The 12645-nt window shown below is 44.1% G+C and overlaps 1 protein-coding gene across 1 annotated transcript in view; it reads left to right on the top strand.

Moving 5' to 3' along the window:
• The window catches only part of LOC132390964 (protocadherin-16-like), a 491141-nt gene that overhangs the window by 365465 nt on the left and 113031 nt on the right, over nt 1-12645 (top strand). The window contains exons 12-13 of the mRNA XM_059963494.1: nt 4876-5001; nt 5365-5574. Coding sequence (XP_059819477.1) covers nt 4876-5001; nt 5365-5574 — 336 coding nt within the window. The remainder of the gene's footprint in view (nt 1-4875; nt 5002-5364; nt 5575-12645) is intronic.

Raw genomic sequence — 12645 nt, forward strand, 5'->3', positions numbered from 1 at the left:
AGGAAGCTTAATGGTCTGAGGTTGAATAAATCTCCTGGACTTGATGCAATGCGCCCTCAGGTTCTGAAGGAAGTAGCTTGAGAGATTGCAGTGGCATTAAAGATGATCTTTCAAGAATCAATAGATTCTGGCATTGTACCGGATGACTGAAATATTGCAAACGTTACTCCGCTATTTAAGAAGAGTGGGAGGCAGCAGAAAGGAAACTATAGACCTGTTAGCCTGACATCAGTGGTTGGGAAGTTGTTGGAATCGATCGTTAGGGATGTATTGACGGAGTACCTGGAGGCACATGACAAAATAGGCCAAAGCCAGCATGGTTTCCTGAAAGGAAAATCCTGCCTGACAGACCTACTGCAATTCTTTGAGGAAATTACAAGCAGGATAGACAAAGGTGACACAGTAGATGTTGTGTACTTGGATTTTCAGAAGGCCTTTGACAAGATACCACATATGAGGCTGCTTAGCAAGATAAGAGCCAATGGAATTACAGGGAAGTTACTAGCATGGCTGGAGCATTGGCTGATCAGCAGAAAACAGAGTGGGAATAAGGGATCCTATTCTGGCTGGCTGCCAGTTACCAATGGAGTTCCACAGGGGTTTGTGTTGGGACCGCTGCTTTTAAACGATGTATGTCAATGATTTGGACTATGGGATTAATGGATTTGTGGCTAAGTTTGCCAATGATACAAAGATAGGTGGAGGAGCTGGTAGTGTTGAGAAAACAGAGAGCATGCAGAGAGACTTAGATAGTTTAGGGGAATGGGCAAAGAAGTGACAAATGAAGTACAATGTTGGGAAATGTATGGTTGTGCACTTTGGTGGAAGAAATAAATGGGCAGACTATTATTTAGATAGGGAGAGAATTCAAAATGCAGAGATGCAAAGGGACTTGGGAGTCCTTGTGCAGGATACCCTAAAGGTTAACCTCCAGGTTGAGTCAGTTGTGAAGAAGGCGAATGTCATGTTGGCATTCATTTCTAGAGGTATAGAATATAAGAGCAGGGATGTGATGTTGAGGCTCTATAAGGCACTCGCGAGACCACACTTGGAGTATTGTGTGCAGTTTTGGGCTCCTTATTTTAGAAAGGATATACTGACACTGGAGAGAGAAGATTCACGAGAATGATTCCAGAAATGAAAAGATTACTGTATGAGGAACGTCTGGCAGCTCTTGGGCTGCATTCCCTGGAGTTCAGGAGATCGTGGGGGGATCTCATAGAAACATTCCTAATGTTAAAAGGCCTGAACAGATTAGATATAGCAACGTTATTTCCCATGGTAGGGGAGTTTAGGACAAGAGGCTATGACTTCAGGATTGAAGGACGTCCATTTAGAACAGAGATGCAGAGAAATTACTTCAGTCAGAGGCTGGTAAATCTGTGGAATTTGTTGCCATGAGTGGCTGTGGAGGCCAAGTCATTAGGTGCAGTTAAGGTAGGGGAGTGGGGATGACTGGTAGAATTGGATCAGCCCATGATTGAATGGCAGAGCAGACTCGATGGGCCAAATGGCCTTCTGCTCTTATATCTTATGATCTTATTCCAAATGCCATGCACATTTAATTACAGTACTTTCAGTCCTGGATTCTTTGCCTTTTGAATTTTGCCTCTGTGGTACAATTTAACTCTTTACACTGTCTGCACTTGTACCCAATCGTTGGCTTATCCTTCCTTATATTCATGTTACATCCATCATCTACTTGTAAACCTGCTGGCTCATCCTCTGCTCTATTACACTGATTCCCATCCCCCTGCGATATTAATTTAAACCACTCCCAATAGCTTAAGCAAACCTGCCCACAAGGATATTGGTCACCCTCAGTTCAAGTACAACCCGTCCCTTTTGTACAGGTCACACCTACCCTAGAAGAGGTCCCATTGATCCAGATATCTGAATCTCTGCCCCCTGCCCCAATTCTTCAGGCATGCATTTATCTGCCACCTCTCAGTGTCACGTGGTACAGGCTTGAGATTACTACCCTTGAAGTCCTTCTTCTCAACTTCCTTACTTCCTTCCTAACTCCCTATATTCTTTTCTCAGGACCCCCTCCCTTTTTCTACCTTTGGCACTGGTACACAACTTCTGGCTGCTCACCCTCCCCTTTTCAAGATATTATGGATGCATTCCGAAACATCCTGGGCCCTGGCACCTGGGAAGCAAACTATAATCCGTGTTTCTTTTTTACATCCACAGAATTGACTGTCTGTCCCGCTAACTACAGAGTCTCATATTACTGCTGCCATCCTCTTCAGTTCCCTGCCCTTCTAAACTATGTAGAAATGATGGAGCAGACTCATAGAATGTAGAACAGTACAGCACAGGAACAGGCCATTGGTCCCACAATGTTGTGCTGAACCAACTGAAAAATAAATCTAAAACACCCAATCCTACCTACACCATGTCCATATCCTTCCATTTTCCTTATATCCATGTGCCTATCCAAACATCTTTTAAAAGCCTCTACCACCATTTCAGGCATACTTGACTCTCTGAGCAAAATACTTACTGCTCACATTCCCCTCAAACCTACCTCCTTCAATGTATGCCCTCTGGTATTAGACATGTCAACCCTATGAAACAGAAACTTTTCGTCCGCTCTATCTATGCCTCTCATAATCTTATAAACTTCAATAGGCCAAATGACCTAATTCTGCTCCTATATACTTTGGTCTTATGCTCTTATTATAATTCTGATCCCCATTCCTGTTCCGACATGTCGGTCCTGGCCTGCTCTTGTGCCACAATGAGGCCACAGTCAGGATGGAGGAGCAACATCTTATTTTCCACCCAGAACACCTCCAGCCTGATTGCATGAATGTCGATTTCTCCTTCCAGTAAAAAAATACCCTCCCCCTTTCCTCTTCTTCTTTCCCCAGTCTGGCTTCTTACCTCTTCACACCTGCTTATCACCTCCCCTGGGTCTCCTTCTCCTTCCTTTCTCCAATGGTCCACTCTTCTCCCTTTTCAGGTTCCTGCTCTCCAGCCTTTTACCTTTCCTACCTCCCTAGCTTCTCCTATCACCTTCTAGATATCCTCCTTCCCCTTCCCCACCTTTTTGTTCCGGCATCTTTCCTCTTCATTTCCAGTCCTAAAGTAGGGTTTCAGCCCGAAACGTGAACTGTTTATTCGTTTCCTTATAGCGCCTCCCTGCTGAGTTCCTCCAGCATTTTGTGTTTATAGCAAAGGATTTCCAGCATCTGCAGAAACTCTCGTGTTTATGAATTGGAATTAGAATTGGTTTATTATTGTCCCAGGTACAGTGAAAAGCTTGTCTTCCATACTGTTCTTGCAGCTCAGAGTGCTTTGAGGTAGAACAAGGTAAAGCAATAACAGAGTGCAGAGTAAAGTGTAACCGCTACAGAGAAAATGCAGTGTGGATAGACAATAATGTGCAGAATTTGAATAAGACAATAGACAATAGGTGCAGAAGTAGGCCATTCAGCCCTTTGAGCCAGCACAGCCATTCAATGTGATCATGGCTGATCATCCACAATCAGTACCCCATTCCTGCCTTCTCCCCATATCCCTTGACTCCACTATCTTTAAGAGCTCTATCTAACTTTCTTGAAAGCATCCAGAGAATTGGCCTCCACTGCCTTCTGAGGCAGAGCATTCCATAGCTCCACAACTCTCTGGGTGAAGAAGTTTTTTCTCAACTCTGTTCTAAATGGCCTACCCCTTATTCTTAAACTGTGGCCTCTGGTTCTGGACTCCCCCAACATCGGGAACATTTTTCCTGCCTCTAGTGTGTCCAATCCCTTAATAATCTAATGTTTTAATCAGATCCCCTCTCATCCTTCTAAATTCCAGTGTATACAAGCCCAGTCGCTCCAATCTTTCAACATATGACAGTCCCACCATCCCAGGAATTAACCTCGTGAACCTACGCTGCACTCCCTCAATAGCAAGAATGTCCTTCCTCAAATTTGGAGACCAAAACTGAACATAATACTCCAGGTGTGGTCTCACCAGGGCCCTGTACAACTGCAGAAGGACCTCTTTGCTCCTATACTCAACTCCCCTTGTTTTGAAGGCCAACATGCCATTAGCTTTCTTCACTGCCTGCTGTACCTGCATGCTTACTTTCAGTGACTGATGAACGAGGACACCTAGATCTCGTTGTACTTCCCCTTTTCCTAATTTGACACCATTCAGATAGTAATCTGCCTTTCTGTTCTTGCCACTAAAGTGGGTAACCTCACATTTATCCACATTAAACTGCATCTGCCCGCTCATCCAACCTGTCCAAGTCACCTTGCATTCTCCTAACATTCTCCTCATATTTCACACTGCCACCCAGCTTTGGTACATACCAGCTAAGGGTCATTGTGAGGTCAAGAGTCCATCTTATCATACAAGACAACCAGTCAACATCTGATAACAGTGGGGTAGAAGCTGGTGGTACATGCTTTCAGGCTTTAGTATCTTCTGCCCAATAGGAGGGGGAGAAGAGAAAATATCCAGGGAGAGTACGGTCTTTGATTATGAGGCAATGAAAGGTGTGGACAGAGTCTATGGCAGTGGGGAGGCTGGTTTCTGTGATTTGCTGGAATAATAACTCTGATGGTATGATAGAGAATATACACAATGGGCCGAGTGGCTTAATTGTGCTCCTATGTTTTGTGGTCTTATGGTAAGCTGGTACAGGGACCCGTGTGTGACAGAAAGCAGTGACACTTACTCCAAACACAGTCCTTAACAATGGATTGCCCCCAAGCTCTCTCTGTGATTAGATAAAATAACTGGCATGGCCCATGTGATGCAGCTTTATACATTCTGAATCTTTAATTGCTTCAGTAACAGGGAACAGTGCCCACACTGCTCAACCTTATTGATGATGACATCAGAGCAATCTATTTCCAACCACTCCAGGTTCCAATGGGCTGTTGAGCTATGGTGGGGTGACAGACAGCAGTTTCTCCATTGACCCCGTTTCAGGGGTCATTAGCACCAGCCGAACATTGGACAGAGAGGAACAGGATCTACATCTGGTCACAGGTATGGACTTACCACTGAATAGAGATAGAGGCTGAGCATCTTCTCATCCTCTCTTCTGGTCTCTTCTTCTTCCTCTCACCTATCTCTCTCCTCTCCCTCTCTTTCTCTCTCTCTTCCCCTCTGTCTCCTGGCTTACCTCTTCACCTCCTGGTTTTCTTACCCCTCTGTCTCTATGTTTCCTTCCTCAGCCCTCTCTCTGTCCTCTCCCTCTTTGGTCATCTCCATCTCTTTCTCCTTATTCTTGTGACTATCAGTTTCCCTTTTCATCTCTCTGCCTTCTTTGACCACTCCCTCTTCCCCTGCTGTGGCCTCTCCCACCTGCTGCTCCTCACTTCTTGGTGATTCTGTACATTTTCATTCCAGTTTATGCTAAGGATGGTGGAGTTCCTCCAAATGTTGCTACAGTGACAGTTTGCATCAGCATTCAGGATGAAAATGACAACAGCCCACAATTTGATAAGGATGTTTATCAGCTCCAGGTCCCAGAGAACCAGAACCGTGTGACGCTCTTCACAATTAAGGCCACAGACAAAGATTCTGGTGAAAATGGCCGTGTAGAATATGGGATCATTGGTGAGTAAGTGTGATTTCTGGTGGCAAGTGTGTGTTGGGTGTGCAAGAGAAGACCTAGGGTGAGTATGGATACTTGCTGTGTTAGTATATGCAAGGGAACATCTGGAGTGAATGTGGATTTTTAAGAACATTGAGTATGCAATGAAACATGTGGGGTGATTATGAATTTGTAAGTATGCTTGGGAATGGAAGGAAAAATGGGTGCCAAATGTGGATTTGTTTGTGTGTTTGTGCAAGGGAACAATTGGGGTGAATGAAGATTTGTAAAGAGTGTATGGGTGTTCAAGGGAACATGTGGGTGAGTGCAGATTTGTAAAGAATGTTTGGATGGTCACGGGAAGAGATAGCAGATATGATCTTTCAAGAATCACTCGATTCTAGCATGGTCCTGGAGGACTGGAAGATGACAAATGGCACTCCACTCTTTAGGAAGGTAGGAAGACAAATGAAAGGAAATTATAGGCCAGTTAGCCTAACCTCAGTGGTTGGGAAAGTGTTGGAGTCTATTATTAAGTTGAGGTTTTGGGCTACTTGAAGACTAATGATAAAATAAGTCGAAGACAGTATGGTTTCTGTAAGGAGAAATCTCACCTGACAAATGTTAGAGTTCTTCGAGGAAGTAATAAGCAGGTGGAAAGGAAATGCAGTGAATGTCATTTACTTCGATTTTCAGAAAGCTTTTGATAAGGTGCCACACATGAGGCTGCTTAACAAGATAAAATCCTACGGTGTTACAGAAAGATACTGGCATGGATAGAAAAATGGCTGAAAGGCAGGAGGCAGGAAGTGGGAATAAAAGGGGCCTTTTCTGGTGGGCTGCCAGTTACTAGTGGTGTTCTTCAGGAGTCAGAGTGGAACTATTACTTTTCACATTGTTGTCAATGATTTGGATAATGGAACTGATGGCCTTGTGGTAAAGGAATGTGATTACAGCAGGACTTAAATAAATTGGAAGAATGGGCAAAAAAGTGGCAGATGGAATACGGTGTTGGGAAATGTACAATGATGTGTTTTGGTAAAAGGAACAATAGCACAGGGTATTATCTAAATGGGGAGAAGTTCAAACATCAGAGGGACTTAGGTGTCCTCCTACAAGACACCTAGTGGGTTAATTTACAGGTTGAGTCTGTGGTAAAGAAGGCAAATGCAATGTTGGCATTTATTTAAAGGGAAATAGAATATAAAAGCTAGGAGATAATGCCGAGCCTTTATCAAACACTAGTTGGGCCGCACTTAGAACCATAGAACCATAGAACACTACAGCACAGTACAGGCCCTTCAGCCCTCCATGTTGTGCTGACCCATATAATCCTTAAAAAAAAGCACTAAACCCACACTACCTCATAACCCTCCATTTTTCTTTCATCCATGTGCCTGTACAAGAGGTTCTTAAATTTCCTAATGTTTTGGCCTCCACCACCATCCGTGGCAAGTCATTCCAGGCACTCACAACCCTCCGTGTTTATTTAAAAAAAAACTAACTTACCCCTGATGTCTCCCCTAAACTTCCCTCCCTTAATTTTGTACCTATGCCCTCTGGTGTTTGCTATTGGTGCCCTGGGAAACAGGTACTGACTATCCACCCTATCTATGCCTCTCATAATCTTATAGACCTCTATCAAGTCCCCTCTCATTCTTCTACACTCCAAAGAGAAAAGTCCCAGCTCTGCTAATCTTGCTTCGTATGACTTGTTCTCCAATCCAGGCAACATCCTGGTAAATCTCCTCTGCACCCTCTCCATAGCTTCCACATCCTTTCTATAATGAGGTGACCAGAATTGAACACAATACTCTTAAGTGCGGTCTCACCAGAGATTTGTAGAGTTGCAACATGACCTCTCTACTCTTGAACTCAATCCCCTGTTAATGAAGCCTAGCATCTCATAGGCCTTCTTAACTACCCTATCAACCTGTGCTCAACCTTGAGGGATGTGTGGATTTGAACCCCAAGATCCCTTTGTTCATCCACTTTCTTAAGTAACTGACCATTAATCCTGTACTCAGCCTTCTGGTTTGTCCTTCCAAAATGCATCACCTCACACTTGTCCGGATTGAACTCCATCTGCCATTTTTCTGCCCAACTCTGCAGCCTGTCTATATCCTGAGTATTATAAACAGTTTTGTGTCTCATATCTCAGAAAGGATGTGTTGTCATTGGACAGACTTCAGAGGAGGTTCACAAGGAAGATTCTGGGAATGAAAGGGTTAACATGAGGACTATTTGGCAGCTTTGGGCCTGTACCCACTGGAATTTAGAACAATGCAGGGGGATCTCATTGAAACCTACTGAATGTTGAAAGGACTAGATAAAGTGGATGTGGAGAGGATGTTTCCTATGGTGGGGTTATCCAGAACTAGAGGGCACAGCCTCAAAATTGATGGGTGACCTTTTAGAACAGAGGTAAGGAGAAATTGTTTTAGCCAGAGAGTTGTGAATCTGTGGAATGTTCTGCCACAGACAATGGTTGAGGCCAAGTCTCTGGGTATATTTAAGGTGGAAATTGATAGTTTCTTGATCGATCAGGGCATCAAAGGATATGTCAAAAAGGCAGGTATATGGGGTTGAGTGGGAACCAGGATCAGCCATGATGGAATGGCAGAGAAGCCTCGATGGGTAGAATGGCCTAATTCTGTTATTACATCTTATGGTCTTATGAAACACGTGGGTGAATGTGGAATTATAAGTGTGTTTGGGTGTTGAAGGGAACACATCTAGTGAATGCAGGTTTGCAAGAGTATTTGGATGTTCAAGGGAACATGTGGGATTAATCCAGATTTGTATGTGTGTGAGTGTGCAAGGGAATGCATGGAGTGAATACAGATTTGTAAGAGTGTTTGGGTGTGCAAGGAAACACATGGGGTGAATGTGGATTTGTAAACCTCATCCCTCCACCAAACTTCACCAGCTTGGTATCAGCTCATCCCTCTGCAATTAGACGTTGGACTTTCTTACTATCAGACCCCAATCTGCTAAATTAGACAACCTCTCCTCTACTCACCCTGAACACCAGCTTGCCTCAAGGCTGTGTGCTGAGCCATCTTCTGTACTCCCTTTTCACCGATGACTGCATTCCTGTACATGGTTCTAACTCCATAATCAAGTTTGCAGATGACACCATGGTGGTTGGCCTGATCAGAGGGGATGACGAGATGGCCGACAGGGATGAGGTCCAGTACCTGGCCATGTGGTGTGCCGACAACATCCAGAAGACCAAGGAGATCATTGTGGACTTCAGGCATGCTAGGAGCCACACTCACGTCCCCATCTACATCAATGGAGCTGTAGTGGAGCGTGTATCAAGCTTCAGATTCCTTGGTGTCCACATTTCCGAGGATCTCAGCTGGTCCCTGAACTCCTCCATCCTGATCAAAAAGGTGTAACAGCACCTTTATTTCCTGCAAAGCATCAAGAAAGCTCATCTCTGTCCCAGAATACTGATGGACTTTTACCGCTGTACCATTGAGAGCATACTCACCAATTGCATCTCAATGTGGTAATGCAATTGTCCTATATCGGACTGCAAAGCATTCCAGTGGGTGGTGAAAAGTGCCCAGCAGATTATTGGCATCCAATTGCCCACCATTGAGAACATCTACCATAAACACTGCCTGGGCAGGGTGAAAAGCATTATCAAGGATACATCTCACCCTAACTTTTTACTCTCCTCCCATCCATTATGCACTACAGGAGCTTCCATTCCTGCACCAGCAGGCACAGGAAGACCTTCTTCCCTGAGGCTGTGACCCTGCTGAACCTCACATCACAGCACTAAGCAGTATTGCACCCATTTGTACTGTCTCAGTACTTTTATATTTGTATGCTGTAGCACTTACTTTTTATTCTTTGCATTTCGGTTAGATGCTAACTGCATTTCATTTGGCTTTGTATCTGTACTTGGCACAACAACAATAAATTTGAATCTAATCTAAATGACAATAGACAATAGGTGCAGAAGTAGACCATTCGGCCCCTTGAGTCTGCACCGCCATTCTGAGATCATGGCTGATCATTCACTATCAATACCCAGTCCCTGCCTTGTCCCCATATCCCTTGATTCCCCTATCCATCAGATATCAATCTAGCTCCTTCTTGAAAGCATCCAGAGAATTGGCCTCCACCGTCTTCCGAGGCAGTGCATTCCACACCTCCACAACTCTCTGGGAGAAGAAGCTCTTCCTCAACTCTGTTTTAAATAACTGACCTCTTATTCTCAATCCATGCCCTCTGGTACTGGACTCTCCCAACATCTGGAACATATTTCCTGCCTCAATCCTATCAAATCCTTTAATTATCTTAAACATTTCAATCAGATCCCCTCTCAATCTCCTCAATTCCAGCGTGTACAAGCCCAATCTCTCCAATCTCTCTGCGTAAGACAGTCCTGCCATCCCAGGAATCAACCTAGTGAATCTACGGTGCACTTCCTCAATTGCCAGAATGTCCTTCCTTAAACCTGGAGACCAAAACTGTACACAATATTCCAGGTGTGGTCTCACCAGGGCCCTGTACAAATGCAAAAGGACATCCTTGCTCTTGTACTCAATTCCCCTTGTAATAAAGGCCAACATTCCATTTGCCCTCTTCACTGCCTGTTGCACTTGCTCATTCACCTTCATTGACTGATGAACTAGGACTCCTAGGTCTCTTTGCATTTCTCCCTTACCTAAATCTACACCATTCAGACAATACTCTGCCCTCTTGTTCCTGCTTCCAAAGTGGATAACTTCACATTTATTCACATTGAATGACATCTGCCAATTATCTGCCCACTCACCCAGCCTATCCAAGTCTCCCTGTATTCTCCTAATGTCCTCTTTGCATGTCACACTGCCACCCAGTTTAGTATCGTCAGCAAACTTGCTGATATAGTTTTCAATGTTGCTGATATAGTTTTCAATCGTTGACATAAATCGTAAAGAGCTGTGGTCCCAATACAGAGCCCTGTGGTACCCCACTAGTCACCTCCAGCCAGTCCGAGAAACACCCATTCACTGCTACCCTTTGCTTTCTATCTGCCAACCAGTTTTCTATCCATGTTGAAACCCTGCCCCCAATGCCATGAGCTCTGATTTTACTCACCAATCTCCTATGTGGCACCTTATCGAATGCCTTCTGAAAATCTAGGTACACTACATCCACTGGCTTACCCTCATCTAACATCCTTGTTACACCCTCAAAAAAACTCCAACAGATTAGTCGAGCATGATTTGGCCTAATCCTATTACTGCCATCAAGATATGCCACTATTTCGTCCTTAATAATGGACTCAAGCATCTTCCCCACGACTGACGTTAGGCTAACGGCGATAGTTCTCCATTTTCTCCTTCCCTCCCTTCTTGAAAAGTGGGATAACATTAGCCACTCTCCAATCTTCAGGAACTGATCCTGAATCTAAGGAACATTGGAAAATGATTACCAATGCATCCGCAATTTCCTGAGCCATCTCTTTTAGAACCCTCGGATGCAGACCATCTGGACCCGGGGGATTTATTAGCCTTCAGTCCTATCAGTCTACTCATCACAGTTTCTTTCCTAATGTCAATCTGTTTCAATTCCTCTGATATCTTATGACCCTGGCCCATCCATACATCTGGGAGATTGCTTGTGTCCTCCCTGGTGAAGACAGATCTAAAGTACGCATTAAATTCTGTTGCCATTTCCCTGTTTCCCATAACAATTTCTCCCAATTCATTCTTCAAGGGGCCAACATTGTTCTTAACTATCTTCTTTCTCTTCACATAGCTAAAAAAGCTTTTGCTATCCCCTTTTATATTCCTGGCTGGACTGAGCTCATACCTGATTTTTTCTCTCTGTATTGCTTTCTTAGTTACGATCTGCTGTTCCTTAAAACTTTCCCAATCATCTGTATTCCCACTCATCTTAGCCCTGTCATACTTCTTTTTCTTTAATGCTATACAATCTCTGACTTCCTTTGTCAACCACTGTGGCCCCTTCCCCCTCTTTGAATCCTTCCTTCTCATTGGAATGAACTGCTTTTGCATCTTTTGTATTATCCCCAAGAATATCTGCCACTGCTGATCCACTGTCTTTCCTGCCAGGGCATCAGCCCATTTAACTTTGGCCAGCTCTTCCCTCATGGCTCCGTAGTCTCCTTTATTTAATTGCAACACTGACACCTCTGATCTGCCCTTATCCCTCTCAAATTGTAGATAAAAACTTATCATGTTATGATCACTAATTCCTAATGGCTCCTTTACTTCAAGATCACTTATCAATTCCTGTTCATTACACATCACCAAGTCCAAAATAGCCTCGTTCCTGGTTGGCTCAAGCACAAGCTGTTCCAAAAATACATCCCTTAGACACTCCACAAACTCCCTATCCTGGGGTCCAGCACCTACCTGATTCTCCCAGTTCACCTGCATGTTGAAATCTCCCATTACGACTGCATTACCTTTAGCACATGCCAATGTTAACTCCCTAATCAACTTGTACCCAATATTCATGCTACTGTTTGGGGGCCTGTACACAACACCCATTAGGGTCTTTACCCTTGCTGTTCCTCAGCTCAATCCACACAGACTCTACTTCCCCTGTTCCTAAGTCACCCCTTGCTAAGGACTGAATCTCATTCCTCACCAACAGGGCCACCCCACCCCCTCTTCCCATATTTCTGTCTCTACGATAGTACGTATACCCTGGTACACTCAATTCCCAGGCCTGATCCCCTTGCAGCCATGTCTCCGTTATCCCAACTATATTGTAGATCCCCATTTTCATCTGAGCTTCAAGTCATCTGTCTTATTTCTGACACTACGCGCATTCAAGTATAGAATTCTTAGCCCATTCCTCCTCTCTTTGCTTAAAACACTGTCTATTGTACCTAACCCAGCTCCTTGAACTTCCATCGGGCTAATTGCACCTTGAATTTTGATGACCTTCTCAAGATCACCCAAACCTTCTACACATTTAACCCCATGCTCCTTCTGACCAACCCTCTGTACATGTAACTTTTCCAACACATGTTCTGTCTCACCTTTCTCCTTTACATAATTAATATTTGGGAAACATGTATTCCCCACCTGTCCCTTATCCTTCATATCATCTTC

Source organism: Hypanus sabinus, chromosome 3 (assembly GCF_030144855.1).
Source record: "Hypanus sabinus isolate sHypSab1 chromosome 3, sHypSab1.hap1, whole genome shotgun sequence".
NCBI lineage: Eukaryota > Metazoa > Chordata > Chondrichthyes > Myliobatiformes > Dasyatidae > Hypanus > Hypanus sabinus.